This window comes from Pristiophorus japonicus, chromosome 4, assembly GCF_044704955.1.
Source record: "Pristiophorus japonicus isolate sPriJap1 chromosome 4, sPriJap1.hap1, whole genome shotgun sequence".
Taxonomy (NCBI): Eukaryota; Metazoa; Chordata; class Chondrichthyes; family Pristiophoridae; genus Pristiophorus; species Pristiophorus japonicus.
The window spans coordinates 68,195,758-68,218,381 of record NC_091980.1 but is presented as its reverse complement, the minus strand read 5'-3'; the positions used below and the strand labels follow the sequence as shown (position 1 = coordinate 68,218,381).

The 22,624-nt window shown below is 45.2% G+C and overlaps 1 protein-coding gene across 1 annotated transcript in view; it reads left to right on the top strand.

Moving 5' to 3' along the window:
- LOC139262451 (collagen alpha-1(XXIII) chain-like) overlaps window positions 1–15,169 on the top strand; it is a 354,416-nt gene extending 339,247 nt beyond the window's left edge. The window contains exons 14-16 of the mRNA XM_070877639.1: window positions 6,524–6,604; window positions 13,468–13,521; window positions 15,098–15,169. Coding sequence (XP_070733740.1) covers window positions 6,524–6,604; window positions 13,468–13,521; window positions 15,098–15,169 — 207 coding nt within the window. The remainder of the gene's footprint in view (window positions 1–6,523; window positions 6,605–13,467; window positions 13,522–15,097) is intronic.
- The last annotated feature ends 7,455 nt before the right edge of the window (window positions 15,170–22,624 follow it).

Here is a 22,624-nt window from a genome sequence, read left to right as displayed (position 1 = left end):
GCACGAGGTTAACGGACAGCAATTCGGGAAGCATCAAAATCCACATAGATGTTGCGGGATTCAAGATACCAATGGAATACGACACAGGTGCATCCGTGAGTATGGTTCCGGAGTCGCAGAACCACAACAAATTGCGTGATTTGTAACTGGAGAAATCCAACATAGAGCTGCGAGGCTACTCGGGAGAGAAAATTCCTGTGGTAGCTCATATCACCGTACCGGTGAAATATAAAGATCAATTTCAGAACTTGCCTCTAATAGTAGTGAAAGGAGACAAGTCTGCCTTACTAGAAAGAAATTGGTTGAGCTCACTGAAGCTGGATTGGAGTAAGATTTTCTGTGTGGAAGCGAGATTTTCATCAACGGATGAGGTTATCAAGAAGTAGCCGAAGGTGTTCTGCGAAACGAGCAGTCCGATCCAAGGCTTTAAAGCGAGTGTCAGGGTACAGAAGGACGCTTGATCGGTTTACTACAAGCCACATTCCATACCATATGCACTCAAGGAGAAAGTTGAGCAAGAACTCAAAAGACTAGAGACTGAGAACATTATTTGTAAGATAGAATGGTAATTGGGCTAAAACCATTGTTGTTGTACTTAAGTCCGATGGTAAGGTAAGATTGTGTGGTGATTATAAAGTAACCGTAAACCAGGTTCTAGAAGGTAATGTCCCCAATACATTGCCGAATATCAAAGATTTGTTCACAACACTGACAGGTGGTCAGATCTTCTCAAAACTGGATCTTACGAATGCCTACTTACAGCTTGAACTGGATGAGGAGTCCAAGTCATGTTTGACTATAATTACTCATCTAGGCCTATATCAATTTAATAGGCTACCGTTTGGAGTGTCTTCCGCCCCTGCCATATTCCAAGGGGTGATGAACCAGATTTTGCAAGGTATTGAAGGGGTAGTATGTTATTTGGATGACATACTAATTTCAGCACCAAATAGGCAAATTCATAATAACATATTGAATGAAGTCCTCAAATGGCTAGAGAAGCACAGAGTACGAGTGTCTGCTCGTAAGTGTGAGTTATTTAAAAACTCAGTGGAGTACTTAGGGTACAGAGTAGACAAAGATGGTTTACATCCAACCATGAAAAAATTGGATGCAATTAGAAATGCACCCACTCCCAGGAATGTCACTGAACTTCATTCATCCTTGGGTCTTTTGAACTATTATGGGAAGTTTCTACTAAATTTGGCTACAGTATTACATCCACTGAATGAACTTTTGAAAAAACAGGTCCATTGGAAGTGGTCAAAAGAATGCGATACAACATTCAAGAAGTGTTAAAGCAAATTGGAAGAGAGCACCATGTTAGTTCACTATGACATATCTAAGGAGATTAAGCTAGCATGTGATGCCTCTCCGTATGGAGTTGGGGCAGTGATCTCCCATGTATTAAGTAGTGGGGAGGAGAGACCAATTGCTTTTGCTTCACGCACTCTCAGTGCCAGTGAGAGTAATTATGCGCAAATTGAAAGGGAAGCTTTGGCATTAATTTTTGAGGGTCAAGAAGTTTCACAAATACTTGTATGGTCGTAAGTTTACCATTGTTACGGACCATAAGCCCCTAACAGCAATCCTCCATCCAAAGTCCCCAGTTCCAACATTAGCTGCAGCCCGAATGCAGAGATGGGCTTTGATTTTTGTCAGCATATACATATGATATTGAATACAGATGATCAGCTGATCACAGTAATGCTGATGCAATGTCTAGATTGCCTTCCCCATCACAAGTTACACCCGATAGGGAAGAAGTGTTTTATTTTTCATACATTGATGAACTGCCAGTCACAGCTGAAGAGATTAGTAGAGCAACCAAATGTGACCCAGTGATGTCAAAGGTGTATGATTATATTGCAAATGGATGGCCAAGCAAGGTAACAGACAAAGATACATATCCATTCTTCATTCGTAGGAATGAATTATCAGTCGATAAAGATTGTATCATGTGGGGTGCAAGAGTGGTTATACCAAATAAATTCAGGTCCAAATTATTAGGAGACTTCCATGACCATCACCTGGGAATGTGCTTGACCAAGAGTTTTGCACACAGTTATTTATGGTGGCCAGGTCTTGATAAAGATATAGAGGACATCGTGAGTCAGTGTACGACATGTCAATTGGTAATCAAGCAACCACCATCAGTACCATTACAGCCATGGAAATGGCCTCCCAAGGTGTGGCAAAGGCTGAGTTAGAAGGACAACAATTGTTCATTGTGATTGATAGCCATTCGAAGTGGGTTGAGGTGTTTCCAATGTGGAAAATAACAACAAGTAAAACATTGGACATTTTACGAAAATTATTTTCTTCATTTGGCCTCCCTGAAGAGATTGTTTCAGATAATGGACACAATTTCGTTCAGAAGAATTTGCACAATTCACGATCAAAAATGGTGTGAAACATACCAAGGTTCTACCATACCATCCTGATTCGAATAGTGCAGCAGAGCGCACTGTACAAATTGTAAAACGTGCCTTCATAAAACAAATGTTAGATCCAAATCCAAGGAAATGACAGTTGTCATTGGATCACAAATTGTCTAATTTTTTGATTATGTATTGAAATATTCCTCATGCAACTACTGGTAGAACACCAGCAAAGTTGTTTCTCAAACAACAGCCATGAACCAGATTCTCATTGTTAAAACCAAATTTGGCACAGTCCGTAGAAGAGACACAATTGAGACAGAAAGAGAATCATGATAGAGGTAGAGTAAAAGAGAGAAGTGTGAAATTAAACCAGAAGATGAGAGTAAAGAACCATCACCATAAATGGTTAAAGTGGTTACCAGGAAGCGTGGTGAAGATATATGGTCCTCGCACATATTTGGTAAAGATGTTTGATAATGGACAGTTTGGTTTGTTCATATTGATCATATTTGAAGGTGGGAATGATTCAATTATTTCTGACTCATCAGATGGTTTTGATACACCAGTAGCAAATTCTAAATCCAATGTACTGGAAACAAATCCAGGAGAGAATCAGAATGAAAGTCTGAGTCCGAGTCAGGAAGTCAAAGAGCCTGAAGTTAGAGTGAGTTCAAATGAAAATCAAGGAAATTCCGTGGAGGAAAACGTTTCTCAGGATCAGCCTCAAATGAGTTTAGATTCAACAACATGGGCCCAAGTTTCCACACGATAAAAAACGGGCGCCCCTCCGAGCTGGGCGCCCGTTTTTCGCAGCTAAAACGCGCCTAAAAAAAAACTCGCGGTTCTGGAGCGTTCTGCAGCTCCTTGTCTGCCTGGCGCGGCGCCCAGAGAGGCGGAGCCTACACTTGCGCCGATTTTGTAAGTGGGAGGGGGCAGGTACTATTTAAATTAGTTTTTTTCCTGCCGGCAATGCTGCGCTTTGGAGCATTCGCGCATGCTCAGTGTGAAAAAAACATTGGTACGCGGCCATTTTTGTAGTTCTTTGTAGCTGTTTAATTTTTGAACATTTTTTTAATAAAAGCACATTGCCATCAGCACATCAGCACTTGCAGCCTTCTCACTGTCTCCTTCCCCCCACCCCCGCGGGAAGAACGGGCGCCTCCTCCCCCCCTCGCGGGAAAGAACGGGCTCCTCCTCTCCCCTCCCCCCCCCCCACGGGAAGAACGGGCGCCTCCTCCTCCCCTCGCGTGAAAGAACAGGCGCCTCCTCTCCCCTCCCCCCCCCGCGGGAAGAACAGGCGCCTCCCCCCCCCCCGCGGGAAAGAACGGGCGCCTCCTCTCCCCTCCCCCTCCCCCCCCCCCGCGGGCAGAACGGGCATCTCCTACCCCCCCCCGCGGGCAGAACGGGCGCCTCCTAACCGCACCCCCCCCCCCGGGGGCAGAACAGGCGCCTCCTACCCCCCCCCCCGCGGGAAGAACGGGCGCCTCCCCCTCCCCCCCAGCGGGAAGAACGGGCCCCTCCCCCTCCCCTCCTCCCCCCCCCGTGGGCAGAACGGGCGCTTCCCCTCCCCCCACGGGAAAGAACGGGCGTCTCCTCTCCCCTCCCCCCCCCCCCCCGCGGGAAGAACGGGCGCCTCAGGCTGACTGCAGAATTCTCCCTGCCTGAAGCACTTTCACACAGCTAGGAAGATGGTTTATTTAATCTTTTCTTGGCTTATAAATGTTTATTCAGGTTGGATTTATTTGTATAATATTTGTAGAAGTATAAATAAGGATTTATTGTAGAATTTAATGACTTCCCTTCCCCCCCCCCTCCCCCCCCACCTCGTTCTGGACGCCTAATTTGTAACCTGCACCTGATTTTTTAATGTGTAGAACAGGTTTTTTCAGTTCTACAAAAATCTTCACTTGCTCCATTCTACTTTAGTTTGGAGTACGTTTTCACTGTGGAAACTTTGAAATCAGGCGTCAGTGGCCGGACACACCCCCTTTTGAAGAAAAAATTCTGTTCCAAAGTAGAACTGTTCTAACTGACTAGAACTGCAGAAAAAAAAAATGTGGAGAATTGCGATTTCTAAGATAGTCCGTTCTCCACCAGTTGCTCCTAAAAATCAGGCGCAAATCATGTGGAAACTTGGGCCCCATGTTTGGAAGGTTCTGTTCGAGAGCAAAGGTATCCTCTTCGAAACAGAAAACAAATGGTAAAGTTTAATTTGTAAATATGGAAAAAAAAGTTATATCCTGTGTTATGTATAAACATGAAAGTTATGTATGATGTTTGTTATAATAGCTTCTTCATTTAAGGAGGGAGAAGTGTAATGTCTTTCAGCTTGTAATGTTGTAGCTCCACACTGTGGATGTGGACGTATTGTGTACTGCACTGCAGAGTTAATAATTAAACAGAACCAGGCAGATTCCAGAGGGTTCCGAGAGAGAGCTGCCTGCTATGTTAGGAGCTGTGTGTGCTGTGCTCTGTGAATATATCACATCCCCCATATAAATGAAATCTTCCATATCTGCTCCATGGTAGAAACAGACATTACTCCTCTTCCATTTCTGGCTCTGAAATTGCCCACTAAAAGATGGCCAAGAATAAGGTAAAAGATCTCTTCCTCAATTTTATTTTCTTCCCTGTGAAAAATAATGCCAAACGTGTTCTAAAAGTCCTGTGTGTACAGGTTCACGTACTAGAAATATAGAAACAGAGAAAATAGGTGCAGGAGTAGGCCATTCACCCTTCGAACCTGCACCGCCATTCAATGAATTCATGGTTGAACATGCGACTTCAGTACCCCATTCCTGCTTTCTCGCCATACCCCTTGATCCCCCTAGTAGTAAGGACTACATCTAACTCCTTTTTGAATATATTTAGTGAATTGGCCTCAACAACTTTCTGTGGTAGAGAATGCCACAGGTTCACCACTCTCTGGGTGAAGAAGTTTCTCCTCTTCTCCGTCCTAAATGGCTTACCCCTTATCCTTAGACTGTGACCCCTGATTCTGGACTTCCCCAACATTGGGAACATTTTTCCTGCATCTCACCTGTCTAAACCCGTCAGAATTTTAAATGTTTCTATGAGATCCCCCTCTCATTCTTCTGAACTCCAGTGAATACAAGCCCAGTTGATCCAGTCTTTCTTGATATGTCAGTCCTGCCATCCTGGGAATCAGTCTGGAGTAGCAGTTAGGACACTACAGTTGGGACCTTGGTTGAGATGGGGAAATCAGGCAGGGTGTCTGTTCCTGATTGCTATCCAGCTACTGTTGCTGGAAAGTTAATGTGAATGGACATGCGGTAAGGTCAGGAGCTTGGCTGTGGTGCCATGGTTAAATCACGTACAAGAACTCGCTGTCTGAGTACACACATGAACAATGGCCACTTGGATGAAGCACCAGAGGAGGAGTCACACCAGTGGTACTGTACCCAGAGTATGAGTCAGCAACTTCAGGAGAGCATAGCAAGAATTTGGGGAAGGTTTACAGAATTGATTCCAGGTGGCATACCATGTATTTGATCTTAATGAAATATTACATATCTATGTACATGGGTCCTGAAATTATAGGGGCTGAGAAGGCCCTAAAGCAGGTGGATTGCATGGGGGTTGGGTTCACAACTTGGTGCTGAGCCAGGATCCTCCAGGTTTCGATCCTATTGACACTTTGCTCCAAATTCCCTTGGGATGGAAAGGGAGAATATTCTTTCACCTCCCCCCATCCCCTCTCCCCAACCATATCTTGAAAGTGTGTCCCGGGAAGTTGTTAGGCTAATTACGCCAATCACACCCCTGGTTAGGCTCGATAAGATTCTCACTACCTGAGAGCTGGCATACATTCTGCTGTGGGCCTACCAAATGCTCCAAGACTGCATGGGAAAAAGGTCATAAAGCCCCCTACAAAAATGGCCATATGTTCCCATAAGAGCATTTCCATGCTTTTCCTCTTCATCCCTTCCTGGGCCTTGGGTCTGCCATTGGAGTGGCATGGCACTATTCCGATTTTCCTTTTGGCTTTTGGGGCAGGCGAATCCGATGCGAACTATACAGGCATGGAGTGCACTTCCACTGGTGGATGAGCCTCCCAGAATTTCAAGGCCATGGCATCTGTGATAAATCATTAAAACTATTCCTTGCTTTCGATTTAGGGTGAACCAGGATTGAATGGTAATAAAGGTGAAAAGGGTGATGCCAGTGCAAAAGGCGATAGAGGTATTCCTGGTATACAGGTATGTGAACAAACGGCCAAGTCTTTATTCAGAGTAAAAAGCTGAGCTCTATATGAACATTGCTTCACCTGAACATTACTTTGGTGCACATGGCGGTAGTTTTTATCAAACCTGTACCCTGTAGACAATGACTATTTAGCTCCTCAAGTAGCTGCAAGTTTAATTCGACAGAAATTCACTCTCAAAGACTGTTGGGTTGGGGATATATAGGAAGGTAAAAAATGTAAAATTCTCAAACCCAACGGCAACCGGCCACCAACGTGCCCACTTTCAGGTTTAATGGAGGCACGTTTGGCTTTGTGTGAGAAACATGCTCACTGGAGGTGGGTCGATCATTCCCGGGGCTCGGGAAACTTGCCAGTGAAATGGAGGCGAGATGGAGCGGCACTTCATGGCGGGGGGGGGGGGGGTGGTGAGTTGTTTAAAGTTCTGATTGCCCGATGTAAATATGGATTCAGTGGTTACAGCTGCTTTCACAATTCCCTCTGATCATAGACGTGATTCAGAAGTTTGGAGGCTTTCAAACGGACAACATCAGGATAATACTAAAGCAAAATTCTGTGGATGCAAGAAATCTGAAATAGAAACTGAAAATGCTGGAAATACTCAGCAGGTCAGGCAGCATCTGTGGAGAAAGAAACAGAGTTAACGTTTCAGATCGATGACCTTTCATCAAAACTTGAGAGGCCTCAGTTGTGAGGGGTCAGTCTAGGGAAGAGACCATGGGAGGGAGGGTCAGCAATTGACGGTGGGCGGGGAAGGGAGGTTTGGGGAATCGGGAGGGGGCTCTTCAATTGGCGGTGGAGGCAGGAATCGGGAGGGGGGGGAGAGAGGATCGTCGGCTGGATTGCAGATCGGTCACGGATCGGGGAGATCGGGATCAGCAGGCGATGGGGGTTGGTCGGAGATCGGCGGGGATCACGGAAGGGGATTGGCGGGGAGGGTGGGGAATCGAGAGGGGGAGAGGGGATCGAATTTGCATAAGGTAAATAAGACCAGAGAGATGAACGCATGGCTCAAAGATTGGTGTGGTAGAAAGGGTTTCAATTCATGGGGCACTGGTAACCATACTGGAACAGGAGGGAGCTGTTCCGTCGGGATGGGTTTCACTTGAAACTGGCTGGGATCAGTGTCCTGGCGAATCGAATAACTAGGGCTGTAGATAGAGCTTTAAACTAAATAGTGGGGCGTGGGGGGAAGGGATCCAGTGAGCGGGATTTAAAAAGAGAAAGGAGAAGGCAAAAGTGCAGGAGCAATAAGGGTAATGATAACCAGAGTGTGACAGGAAGGGACAGAACGTATACACATAAGACAAAATTAAAAGCTCTATATCTGAACGCACGCAGCATTCATAACAAGATAGGTGGCACAAGTAGAAATAAATGGGTATGATCTGATTGCCATTGCAGAGATGTGGTTGCAAGGTGATCAAGGATGGAAACTGAATATTCAGCGGTATTTGCCATGTCAGAAGGATAGGCAGAAAAGAAAAGGAGGTGGGGTAGCCTTGTTAATAAGGGATGCAATCAGTGCAGTAGTCAGAAATGATATTGGCTCAGAAGATCAAGATGTAGAATCAGTTTGGGTGAAGATAAGAAATAATAAGGGGAGGAAGTCACTGGTGGGAGTAGTCTATAGGCCCCTTAACAGAAGCTACACTGTTGGTCAGAGTATAAAGCAAGAAATAATGGAGGCTTGGAAGAAAGGTACGGCAATAATCATGACCAATTTTAATCTTCTTATTGATTGGACAAATCAAATTGAAGAGTTCATAGTGTATGTGGGATGGTTTCTTGGAACAATACGTTGTGGAACCAACCAGGGAGCAGATTATTTTAGATCTGGTAATGTGTAACGAGTCTGGATTAATTAATGATCTCATAGTGAAGGATCCTCTTGGGAAGAGTGATCATAGCATGGTAGAATTTCAAATTCAGTTTGTGGGTGAGAGAGCTACCACTCACTAGTGTCCTGAACTTAACTAAAGGTAATTACAAAGATATGAAGGCAGAGTTAGTTAAAGTGGACTGGGAAAATATATTAAAGGGTAAGACTGTAGAAAAGCAGTGGCAAACATTTAAGGAGATATTTCATAACTCTCGGCAAAGATATATTCCAGTGAGAAAGAAAGACTCTAAGAAAATGATCAACCATCCGTGGCTAACTAAGGAAGTAAAGGATGGTATCAAATTGAAAACCAAGGCATACAGTGTTGCGAAGAACAATGGAAGGCCAGAGGATTGGGAATTTTTTTTTAAACCAGCAAAGGATGACTAAAAAATGATAGAGAGAAAAGATAGCTTATGAGAGTAAACTAGCAAGAAATATAAAAACAGACAGTAAGAGCTTCTAAAAGGTATATAAAAAGGGAGCGAATAGCTAAAGTAAACAATTGGTACCTTAGAGGATGAGACTGGGGAATTAATAACAGAAAGCAGTGAAATGGCAGAGACTTGGAACAAATATTTTGTATCAGTTTTCATGGTAGAAGACACTAAAAGCACCCCAATAATTGATAATCAAGGGGTTATTGGGAGGGGAACATCAAACAATCACTATCACTAGAGAAAAAGTACTAGGTAAACTAATGGAACTAAAGGTAGACAAATCCCTGGGACCTGATGGCCTGCATCCTAGGGTCTTAAAAGAGGTGGCTGCAGAGATAGTGAATGCATTGGTTATAATTTACCAAAATTCCCTGGATTCTGGAGAGGTCCCAGCGGACAAGAAATCCGCAAATGTATCGTCCCTATTTAAGAAAGGAGGGAGGCAGAAAGCAGGAAATTATTGACCCAGTTAGCTTAACATCGGTCATTGGGAAAATGCTGGAGTCCATTATTAAGGAAGTGGTATCAGGACATTTAGAAAACCATAATACAGTCAAGCAGAGTCAGCATGGTTTTATGAAAGAGAAATCATGTTTAACAAATTTGCTCAAATTCTTTGAGGATGTAACGAGTAGGGTGGACAAAGAGGAACCAGTCGATGTAGTGAATTTGGATTTCCAGAAAGCATTCGATAAGGTGCCACATAAAAGGTTACTGCACAAGATAAGAGCTCACAGGATTGGGGGTAATATATTAGCGTAAATAGAGGATTGGCTAACTAACAGAAAGCAGGGAATCGGGATAAATGCGTCATTTCCAGGATGGTAACTAGTGGGGTGCCACAGGGATCAGTGCTGGGGCGCAACTATTTACAATTTATATTAATGACTTGAATGAAGGGACCAGGTGTAATGTAGCCAAGTTTGCTGATGATACAAAGATAGGTGGGAAAGCAAGTTGTGAGGAGGACACAAAGGGATATAGAGAGGGCAAAAATTTGGCAGATGGAATACAATGTGGAAAAATGTGAGATTCTCCACTTTGGTAGGAAAAATAAAAAAGCAAATTATTATTTAAATGGGGAGAGATTACAACATGCTGTGGTACAGAGGGATCTGGGGGTCCTTGTACATGAAACACGAAAAGTTAGTATGCAGGTACAGCAGATAATTAGGAAGGCAAATGGAATGTTGGCTTTTATTGCAAGGGGATAGAGTATAAAATATGGAAGTCCTGCTACAACTGTACAGGGCATTGATGAGACCACACCTGGAGTACTGCGTACAATTTTGGCCTCCTTATTTAAGGAAGGATATACTTGCATTGGAGGCAGTTCAGATAACGTTCGTTCGCGAGGTTAATTCCTGAGATGAAGGGTCGTCATATGAAGAAAGGTTGAGCAGTTTGGGGCTATTCTCATTGGAGTTTAGAAGACTGAGAGGTGATCTTATTGAAATGTGTAAGATTCTGAGGGGGCTTGACAGGGTAGATGCAGAGAGGATGTTTCCTCTCGTGGGGGAATCTAGAACTAGGGGGCATAGTTTCAGAATAAGGGGTTGCACATTTAAAACAGAAATGAGGAGGAATTTCTTCTCTGAGGGTCATGAATCTGTGGAATTCTCTACCTAAGAGAGCTGTGGAGGCTGGGTCATTGAATGTATTTAAGGTGGAGATAGACCGATTTTTGAACGACAAGGGAGTCTAGGGTTATGGGGAGCGAGCAGGGAAGTGGAGTTGAAGCCAGGATCAGATCAGCCATGATCGTATTGAATGGCAGAGCAGGTTCGAGAGCCAAATGGCCTACTACCCCTATTTTTTATGTTCTTATGTAGGATCTGCAGAGGGTTGCAGGATTGGCAGGGGATCGGGGAAGTCGGGGATCAGCAGGTGATGGGCGTTGGTCAGGGATTGGCAGGTGCGGGGAAATCGGGGATCACGAGGGGGGAGATCGTGGATTGGCAGAGACGATCAGCATGGGAGGAGAGAGGATCTGGATCGTCGACCGGAGGAGCGTGGCTGGCCACATCATCATCGTTAGAGTTGGGGGCGGGGGGGCTCGTGGGGGGATCTCCGATCGTAGTCGGCGGATATGGTCGGGATCCTGGTTTCAGGAGGAAGGTATAAATCCACTTACCTCCTGGATGCAGTAGTCCCCACCTTGGTTTAAATGCTGGGTTTCACAAATTGTATGAAACCCGTCCCCAGGCAGTTAAATTCAAAAGGGAGGGGGAACAAAAGGCTTCCAGCCTCATTACAATATTTAAATGAAGGTACCGCCCCCTGGGAACGGATTGGTCATCCACGCACCCCGCACTCCACCCCCCCGGCAAAACCGGAAGTGGACGGGTTAGAGGTGGGGTCAGGTCGGGAATCCCATTTTTAAACAATTTAACTGCCACCATGCTCAAAGCCCACCTGTTTTTTTAATGAGAAAATTCTGGCATGTGTGTGTAATTTAATTGGGTAGATTTCCTGACTGGTCCCCTATCAGATGTTATTCAGCAATGTATTATTAGCACCTGGTCAACCATTAGTGTGCTGACCCTTCTGGTCAGCATTATTTGCAAAGTAGGCAAGATCCCAAACTTAGTGTTTGGAGCTCTTCGTTAGAGGTGGGATGTATAAGCCAGCCCTTAAAAGATCACTTACAGGGGTTACTAGACACATTTTAAAGAGATGCTTATGGGGATAAAATTGTTGGTAGTCTTTACAAAGGTGATAAAGCTCTTAATATATATATATTTCAACCTTTGCAAATGTGCTGGCAAACCTGCTCTGAAGCTAACAAAACAAGTGTGGATACAGGAAACTGAGTCTATAGCCAAGTAATGGAGTGGCACACCATTCCAACCCTCTAATGACCCGTGAAGTGGAGGTGGTGTAGCCTTAGGTGATAATACAGATCTAAAGATCATCGGAGAATGTGGCAGGGGGGTTTCAGTGGCAGAATGGGCTTCCTCTCTGTAACGTGTTTTAACCTAGCCTCAGTTTATAAGGTGGAGGTCTGATCTGTCTATTGACTCGAAAGAATGCCTTTCGGCAGTATCAATCCACTTTCTGGCCATAGACCCACTAAATTTTCCCTGTTTTATTTCTATTCAAATTTCTCATTATTGATGCTACATATTGATGGAAATCAACTGAACTCAACAGTGTTCAATAAAAAATATATTTACACTGATCCATGAGTACTAGATTTGCGCCAATTTCATACTGGTCTTAGATTGTCAGTATAAAACAAGTTGCTGATCTAGAATGAGTATAATTGGGGGAAGAGGTGTCATGTGATGAGCTGTTGTTTTACAGGCAATTATTTCCCATTCACCTTCCAGTACTGCTGCAGTAGGCAATCGTCACTTTTGAGTGTAGATAGTGCGTGTCGGCAGGTGGAAGGCATCATTACCAAGCCCAATCCCTCCCTGCCTGACATACATACATATATACACACACACTTTCAGTAGGGGTTGCCAGATAGTGATCAGTGTGGGAACCGTAACAGATTGTTCCATTCCTGGGCTATGGTTATTGAGGCCAATCTCTGTACGCTACCACTATCCTTACTATCAGTACAAACCAGGGATTAAATATAGGACCTTCCATGTTTAAGAACATAAGAAATAGGAGCAGGAGTAGGCCATTTGGCCCCTCGAGCCTGCTCCGTCATTTAATAAGATCATGGCTGATCTGATCATGGACTCAGCTTCACTTCCCTGCCCGCTCCCCACAACCCTTTATTCCTTTATTGCTCAAAAATCTGTATATCGCCGCCTTAAATATATTCAATGACCCAGCCTCCACAGCTCTCTGGGGCAAAGAATTCCACAGATTTACAACAGATTTCCTCAGAGAAGAAATTTCTCCTCATAGTTTTAAATGGGTGGCCCCTTATTCTGAGACTATGTCCCCTAGTTTTAGTTACCCCTATGAGTGGAAATATCCTCTCTGCATCTACCTTGTCGAGCCCCCTCATTATCTTATATGTTTCGATAAGATCACCTCTCATTCTTCTGAACTCCAATGAGTAGAGGCCCAACCTACTCAACCTTTCCTCATAAGTCAACCCCCTCATCTCCAGAATCAACCTAGTGAACCTTCTCTGAACTGCCGCTAATGCAGGTAAATCTGTCCTTAAATACGGAGACCAAAACTATACGCAGTACTCCAGTGTGGCCTCACCAACACCCTCTACAGTTGTAGCAGGACTTCTCTGCTTGTGAAGTAAATTTTCATTTTGACCACCTGAGCAGTAACTTGGAGAAAAAGACTGCCCGCCCGTTGTAGAACCCACCCGGTTTTCATTCCATTGATTTCAGATTACCGCCCAGACTGAGAAGATGAAATTTTACCCGTGTATGTCTTAGGTGCACGCTACTTTAACCAGTTGAGACATCAGGAAAGCTGTTGTTAGTCATCAGGTGTCCATTCCTCAATGCAAGGATGAACATAAATCAATAAAGTGACAAGGAAACCTTTTCCAAATTATAGAAATTGAATGACAGATTAATTGATGACATCATGCCATGTCCTCTTTTATAGGGAAATCCTGGTTCCATTGGTCTTATAGGTCTACCTGGTCAAAAAGGAGAAAAGGTAAGAATTCAGGATGTTTAATACAGGACATTTAAATTGATGCACACAACAACTTTGCATTTATATATTGGTCTAAACTTTTCATGCCTCCCTCTCCTTCCCCATTGGGGCTTATCCCTGGTAAGGCAAGACTTCCGCCAGCCCCAAGATGTCTCCTGACTCTGCCCGTATTTATGGCCTTGCCGTTTGTTACCTACAGGAGATGGGCTCCTTGGCCTCCACTGTGGGATTCACGCCAGTCTAGGTCGATATTTACAGTGGCAGATCTTGGGCCTGCTACAGCTGGAACAAGAGGTTACCAGCAAGATCCCTTTAAATATTTTTTTCCTCCAAAATATTTTCTTTCACTAGATGATGGGATCTGTACTTGGTTGCACTCAGAGAACACTTGCACGTGCCCCTCTTGAACTTTTACACCACGGCCCCTCTGTCGAAGTCTGAACACTGGATACTGAGGCCTTGATTCTTAATATTCAGGGACAAATACCATCCATCCATCGGAAATTATTTTTCTTTATGGAACCCATTTAGAATGTCTAGGACTTCCATCTAATTTATGTAGAAATAGTTCATTCTAGTTGGATTATCACTATTTAGGAAGAGCATGTCACTTACGTCTTTCCTAGTGAACATTTGAAAGAAGTAATCATTTAGTACATATCTATATTTTGCTCATCTTCAGCTTCAGCCCCATTGGTATCTTTTAGGGTTCTCTCTTCTTTGCCTGCTTTTGAGGATAGGTGAATAAAACTCAAGTTCTCAGCACTGAACTGAAATAAATGGGAGTGTATCTTGAGCAGAATAGAAAAGGTAAATCTAGAGCACTATATAAATTAAATAATGACTACAGGAAGAGTGAGATAGGTACAAACTGGTAAAATGCAAGTTCAGGACTGAAGTCAAAGAGCACTTTATGCAAAGAGTAATCAGTATCTACTCTACACTGAAATCCGTCAACAGTCAGTTAGACACTGTGATGGGGGAAGCGTGGGTTTCCCATGAAGGATGAATTAGATAGGTCAAATATTTTTTCTGCTTGTCTTTGTAATCTTTGTTAACAACAATGATTGGAAGAGGCAGTGGAGAAGCTTGCACCCCAGATAGGATTAAAATAATTCAAAATTAACACAACTTTTTATTATGCTGACCATAAGTCATTACATGAAATCATTACTAATCACAACACTAGGCCTGAAAATGCATCGACAAAAACCTTAGAGCCACAAAGAAAATAAACGTTTAATACCAAGACAAAGTTGTTGGGTAAATTGACCAATGCCGTGCTCCCAATTGGTGCCATGTTCAAAGGGTCAAAGGTTAGGCTACAGTGTTGTAGAACCGTTTCCCCAAACTATGTTTGTTTTGAGCTTGGCTCCCCACTGGGAGAGCAATCAGTGAATGTACCCTCATATATATCAATGTTTTCTACTGCTGCCCTTCCTTTAATCTGGGGTATTAGCTGTGATATATGTGGGGGCAATGTGGTGTTTTAAAGCAAATTCACTAAAACAAAGGTCAAGGTCAGATTTCTTGAATTGAAGTACAGTATATGTTTTCCTTCTTGTTTTTTACACAGGGAAAATTTGGTGAACCAGGATTAGATGTAAGTACAATATCTTTCGGCAGAATAGTTAAAATACGCTATTAAATTAGAAACAAAAATTGTTAACTAAGTAGATGCTAATGGCCTGTAATTTTACAGATTTCTACTTTGTCACCATATATATATTCAAAAAATAACCATACTTTCTGGAAAACAAATCAATAATGAAAAAATTATTGAAAGCATGAGTTAAAGAGCTAATTAATGTGCATGTTGTAAACTGACTGCCCAGATTGATCTGATTAGGCAGTTCTGCTTCATAGACTGAAACATAAGAACATAAGAATTAGGAACAGGAGTAGGCCATCTAGCCCCTCGAGCCTGCTCCGCCATTCAATAAGATCATGGCTGATCTGGCCATGGACTCAGCTCCACTTACCCGCCCGCTCCCCGTAACCCTTAATTCCCTTATTGGTTAAAAATCTACCTATCTGTGACTTGAATACATTCAATGAGCTAGCCTCAACTGCTTCCTTGGGCAGAGAATTCCACAGATTCACCACCCTCTGGGAGAAGAAATTCCTTCTCAACTCGGTTTTAAATTGGCTCCCCCGTATTTTGAGGCTGTGCCCCCTAGTTCTAGTCTCCCCGACCAGTGGAAACAACCTCTCCGCCTCTATCTTGTCTATCCCTTTCATTATTTTAAATGTTTCTATAAGATCACCCCTCATCCTTCTGAACTCAGAGTAAAGACCCAGTCTACTCAATCTATCATCATAAGGTAACCCCCTCATCTCCGGAATCAACCTAGTGAATTGTCTCTGTACCCCCTCCAAAGCTAGTAGATCCTTCCTTAACTAAGGTGACCAATACTGCACGTAGTTCTCCAGGTGCGGCCTCACCAATACCCTATACAGTTGCAGCAGGACCTCCCTGCTTTTGTACTCCATCCCTCTCGCAATGAAGGCCAACATTCCATTCGCCTTTCTGATTACCTGCTGCACCTGCAAACTAACTTTTTCCCCAATTCAGGTTCAGGTGTGTTTTTTTAAAGAAAAAATTGGCACCACACATGATAAGAGACACAGAATATATTTTGTGCGGGAGGCACCGTTTCTTGTATCTCAGTATTTTACAATATATTCCATTATCCATGGCCCAGGCTGTGTCCCACCAAAATGTCAAAAGCTTCCCTTATCCAGCATTTGGTGTTAGTTGTTGGACCCAACAGAAACAAAGGTCAGAAATGGCAAAATACTGCAGATACTGAAAATCTAAAATAAAAAGAGCAAATGCCAGAAACACTGGCAGCATTCTTTAAATTAACTTTTCCTTTTTAAGTTTCTGCCTGCTGGTTTTGTGTTTCCAATTCTTCAAGACATTAAATAACTCTCTTATGATCTAGTGGGAATCTATTTTATCACTGTCTAAGCTTAAATATATGTTAGAATCTTGGTGATGCTGAAGGGAGAACATTTGTATATCGCCTGCTGGTTCACGCATCAGTTTCATTACTAGGCTGAGATGATGAAATGCCCCTGTTTTGCACCTCCCGTTAGTGCCTTTGGGGGCGCTAACAGGGCGCGAAATTGCTTTTGCAGCATTCCTCCCCTTTAACAGAAGGGGAGGGGCATTGAAATGTGACATTGCGCTTCACTTCCTATGAGGGGGCGGTAACTCGAATTTCGAGGAAAGGCAGATGTCCGGCCACGGAGAGGTCACCGCCCCCAACCGGGGCAAAAGCCAATTTCGCCCCCTTAGAGTTTCCAAATTTGAAGGTTCCTGGAACAAAAACTCCTAATAATCTGAATATTCAAACCCTTTAACTACTTTTTAGAGCTCCAAAGCACATGCATTTATAAAGTCCTTGAAGATGTATATTATATTAAAAATTATTTTTCATTTCTGAGAGATATGTCTTTAGAATAAAATGCCATATTGAATAATTGTGTTCATGCATTCAAAACTATCATTTGCAGGGTTTTCCAGGACTGAGGGGGCAGAAGGGAGACAGAGGTGGAAAAGGAGACAAAGTAAGATACGTATTTCAAGCAACTATTAATTAAAATTTGTAAATAGAAAAAAAATCACCTTTAATTAATGCACCAGTTTTATCTATGGTAATAATGTGTCTGAAGTGGTTGTTACAGTGCAACTACAACTACTAGAAGAAGAACTTGCAATTACATAGCACCTTTCAAGACCTCAAGCCATCCCAAAGAGCTTCACAGCTAATGAAGGATTTTTCAAGTGTAGTCACTGTTGTAATGTAGAGAAACGTGGCAGCCAATTTGCACACAGCAAGCTCCCACAAACAGCAATGAAATAAATGACCACTTAAATAGTTTTGCTGGTGTTGGTTGAGGGAAGAATGTTGGCAAGGACAGCAGGAGAATGTCCCTGCTCTCCTTTGAATAGTGCCATGGGATCTTTTACATTCACCTGAGAGGGCAAATAGGAGCTTGGTTTAACCTCTCATCTGAAAGACGACACCTCATAAAACCATAGAAATTTACAACACAGAAGGATGCCATTTGTCCCATCATGTCCACAACGGCCGACAAAGAGCTATCCAGCCTAATCCCACTTTCCAGCTATTGGTCCGTAGCCTTGTAGGTTACGGCACTTCAAATGCATATCCAAGTACTTTTTAAATGCTATGAGGGTCTCTGCCTTTACCACCATTCTCTGGGTGCAAAGATTTCTCCTCAAATCCCCTCTAAACCTCCTACCAATTACTTTAAATCCATGTCCCCTGGTTATTGACCACTCTGCTAAGGGAAATAGGTTTGTCTTATCCACTCTATCTAGGCCTCTCATAATTTTATACACCTCAATTTGGTCTCACCTCAGCCTCTTCTGTCCCAAAGAAAACAACGCAGCCTATCCATCTTTCCTCATAGCTAAAATTCTCCAGTCCTGGCAACATCCTTGTAAATCTCCTCTGTACCCTCTCTAATGCAATCGCATCTTTCCTGTAATGTAGTGACCAGAACTGCACACAGTACTCTAACTGTGGCCAAACTAGTGTTTTATACAGTTCAAGCATAACCTCCCTGCTCTTGTATTCTATGCCTCAGCTAATAAAGTAAAGTATCCCATATGCCTTCTTAACCACCTTATCTACCTGTCCTGCAACATCCCCACTGACAATTGGGAGTCCCTGGCCAGAAATCGCCCTAAGTGGAGGAAGTGCATCTGGGAGGGCGCTGAGCACCTCGAGTCTCGTCGCCGAGAGCCTGCAGAAAACAAGCGCAGGCAGCGGAAAGAGCGTGCGGCAAACCAGTCCCACCCACCCCTTCCCTCAATGACTATCTGTCCCACCTGTGACAGTCTGTGGTTCTCGTATTGGACGTTCAGCCACCTAAGAACTCATGTTAAGAATGGAATCAAGTCCTCCTCGATTCCGAGAGACTGCCGTTTTTTATGATAGATCTATCTGTCCTGCTATCTTCAGAGATCTGTGAATGTAAAGTCCTTACTCAACAGCATGAAACCACACGAGGCACATTCCAAGGACAGGCCACTCAGTGACCTTAACTCTTTATTACAGCACTCCAGAAGTGATGACCCTGCGTGGGACCTCCCTTTATATACCTGAGTGATCAGGTAAGGAGTGTCTCCCACAAGTTCACCCCCTGTGGTCAAGGTGTGCATCTGTGTTGAGTGTGTACAGTAATACAGTGGTGTTACATTGTAGTTGCAAACATGATATCACCTTTCCCCCCCCCCCCCGCCAAAGTCTTACTGGGATCATAGGTTTAGTCGTTCAGGTGGTTTGCGCTCCCTCATGGAGCACCGCAGTTGGGGCTCTGGTTGTTGGACACTGACGTGAGTGTCTGTCACCTGTGGTGATTCCGGCCTGTCCGGCTGACCTCAGAGACTGTGCATTCCTCTGATTGCTTTTGTTGCACGTTCCCTGGCGGTGTTGTGAGCTCCATCTCATGGTCTTCTTCAGGTCCCTCCGTGTCCATGCTGAACCTTTTTTTTACTTGGTCCAGATGCTTACGGCATATCTAGCCATTGTTGAGTTTTACCACAATGACCCTATTCCTCTCTTTGTCAATTACAGTACCCTCAAGCCATTTGGGCCCCATGGCGTGATTGAGGACGAATACAGGATCATTTATTTCTATACATCTCCCCCTCGAATTACGGTCATGGTACTCGTTTTGTGCCTTACGCTTGCCCTCAACTATGTCGGTCAGGACTGGGTGGATGAGGGACAACCAAGTTTTGAGTGTCCGTTTCATGAGTAGCTCTGCGGGCGGGACCCCCACGAGCGAGTGCAGGCGGGACCTATAGGCCAGCAGGAGACGCGATAGGCGGCATTGTAGGGAGGGTCCTTGAATCCTGAGCATCCCTTGCTTAACGATTTGGACTGCACGTTCCGCCTGGCCATTGGAGGCCGGCTTGAACGGCGCAGTCCTGATGTGGTTGATGCCATTGCCCGACATAAACTCCCGGAATTCATAGCTCGTGAAACATGGGCCATTATCACTAACCAGGATGTCCGGCAAGCCATGGGTTGCGAAGATCGCACGTAGGCTTTCCACGGTAGTGGATGACGTGCATGAATTCAGGATGATGCACTCGATCCATTTCGAGTACGCATCTACAACGATAAGGAACATCTTCCCCATGAACGGGCCCGCGTAGTCAACGTGAATGCGTGACCATGGCCTGGTGGGCCAGGGCCACGGGCTGAGCGGGGCCTCCCTGGGGGCATTGCCCACCTGGGCACATGTCATGCACCTGCGAACATAGTGTTCCAGGTCAGAGTCAATTCCGAGCCACCAATCGTGTGACCGGGCAATGGCCTTCATCATCACAATGCCTCGGTGCTCGCTGTGGAGTTCCCTGATGAACGCCTCCCTTCCCTTCTGGGGCATGACTACCCGGCTGCCCCACAATAGGCAGCTAGCTTGGATGGAGAGCTCATCCATCCGTCTGTGGAATGGTCTGACCTCCTCAGGGCATGCTCCGTGTGCGGGCGCCCAATCCCCAGTCAGGACACATTTCTTAATCAGGGATAGGAGGGGTTCCCTGTTTGTCCAGATTTTGATCTGGCAGGCTGTGATAGGGAAGCCTTCACTGTCGAAGGCATCGACAGCCATGACCATCTCAGCACTTTGCTCAGCTGCCCTCTCGGTGGTGGCCAGTGGGAGCCTGCTGAGCACATCAGCGCAATTTTCAGTGCCGGGCCAGTGCTGGATGGAGTAGTCATAGGTCGCTAGCGTGAGAGCCCATCGCTGTATGCAAGCTGAGGCGTTGGCATTGACAGCCTTGCTGTCTGACAACAGGGATGTGAGTGGCTTATGGTCCGTCTCTAATTCAAACTTCCTACCAAAGAGGTACTGATGCATTTTCTTTACACCATAGACACATGCAAGCGCTTCCTTCTCAATGAGCCCATAGCCCCATTCTGCTTGAGAGAGCAACCTGGAGGCATAAGTGACAGGTTGTAGCTGACCCTCAGCATTATCCTGCTGCAACACGCACCCAACCCCATAGGACGATGCATCACGTCAGAACTAAACGTTTACAGGGGTCGTACAGGGTCAACAGCTTGTTTGAACACAGTAGGTTTCGCGCCCGACAGTCCCCCCAAACCAATCGCAACCCTTACGCAGGCGCACGTGTAGCAGTTCCAACAATGTGCTCAAGTTCGGCAGAAAGTTCCCGAAATAGTTCAACAGTCCCAGGAATGAGCGCAACTCCGATGTGTTGCAGGGCCTGGGTGTTCGAGGAATCGCCTCTGTTTTGGATTCGGTGAGCCGCATCCCATCTGCAGCAACCCTCCTGCCCAGAAATTCAACCTCGGGAGCTAAGAACATGCATTTAGACTTCTTGAGTCGCAGGCCTACCTGGTCCAGTCGGCGCAGCACCTCCTCCAGGTTGTGGAGATGTTGTTCGGTGTCTCGACCCGTGATGAGGATGTCGTCCTGGAATACGATCGTTCCAGGAATGGATTTAAGCAGGCTTTCCATGTCGCGTTGAAAAATCACGGTCGCTGATCAAATGCCAAACGGGCACCTGTTATACGCAAACAGTCCCTTGTGCGGGGTGATGGTGGTCAGTAGTTTGGATTCGTCGGCCAGTTCCTGGGTCATATAGGCTGAAGTGAGGTCCAACTTGGTGAACAGCTTGCCGCCTGCCAGCGTGGTGAAGAGGTCCTCTGCTCTTGGGAGTGGGTATTGGTCTTGTCAGGACACCCGATTGATGGTGGCCTTGTAGTCGCCACAGATCCTGACAGAGCCATCCGCTTTAAGAACAGGGACGATGGGGTTCGCCCAGTCGCTGAATTCAACAGGCGAGATGATGCCCTCTCGCAATAGCCAGTCCAATTCACACTCGATTTTCTCCCGCATCACATATGGCACTGCTCTGGCTTTGTGGTGCACAGACCTGGCCTCCAGGGTGATGTGTATCACTACTTTGAAAGTCCCGACACCAGGTTGGAAAAGTGACTCGAATTGTTGTAGGACTTGTGAGCACGAACTTCGCTCCACCGAGGACATTGCGTGAACATCCCCCCATTTCTAGTTCATCTTGGCTAACCAGCTCCTCCCCAACAGTGCGGGACCATTGCCCGGGACAATCCAGAGCAGCAGCCAGTTCACTAAGCCATCGTGCATGACAGCCAACATTGCACTGGCTAGGACCGGAATGATTTCTTTGGTGTAAGTCCTTAATTGTGTCTCGATACGTTCTAATTTGGGTCTACTGGCTTTGAGTGGCCATAGCTTCTTGAATTGTTGAACGCCCATGAGTGACTGGCTGGCCCCCGTGTCCAGCTCCATGCGTACTGGGATACCGTTCAATAAAACGCTCATCATCATCGGTGGCGTTTTGGTGTATGAACTGTGAATATTCGCCGCACGGACCCGCTGAACCTCAGCGTCCATCGATTTGCCCCAAAAGTCATCCTGCCTCACAGAACCTTCTTCTGGTCCATCTGCCTCATATATCAGTCTGGTTGCAGGCTTTCTGCACATATGAGCTAAATGGCCACTGAGGTTGCAGTTTCTGCAGACAAACTGTTGGAATCTGCAAGATCTGGCTGAGTGTTTTCCCCCACACCTCCAGCACGAGTTAAAGTTTCCATTGTTGGGGACAAAAGGGGTGTGGCCAGGAATTCTGCGCTGACTGTCCCTCTGACTGCTCTTAAGTACCCTATTAGTAGGTGTCAATGGCCCCATCCCAGGCCCCATTGTCCACTGTGATGGCATGAACATCCGTTCAGCCTGCCATTATCTCTGTTGAAGTCCTACTCTGGGGTCTATTACTGCCTGATGAATTTCGGACTGCCCCTGCCTGCCCGCGGGGCTCTGAGTAGCATTGAGGATGTTGACTCCCTGATCCATCGCCGCATTGGAGGCAGAATTGCGCGCATAAATCATTTTCATCTCTTCCTCCACCGCCATGAAAGTCTGAGCCAACAATGCCGCCGCTTCCAAGGTCAAGTCCTTGGTCTCAATTAACTTGCGAAAAATTCCCGCATGACCGATACCCTCGATAAAGAAGTCCCTTAGCATCTCCCCCCTGCAGGCGTCTGTG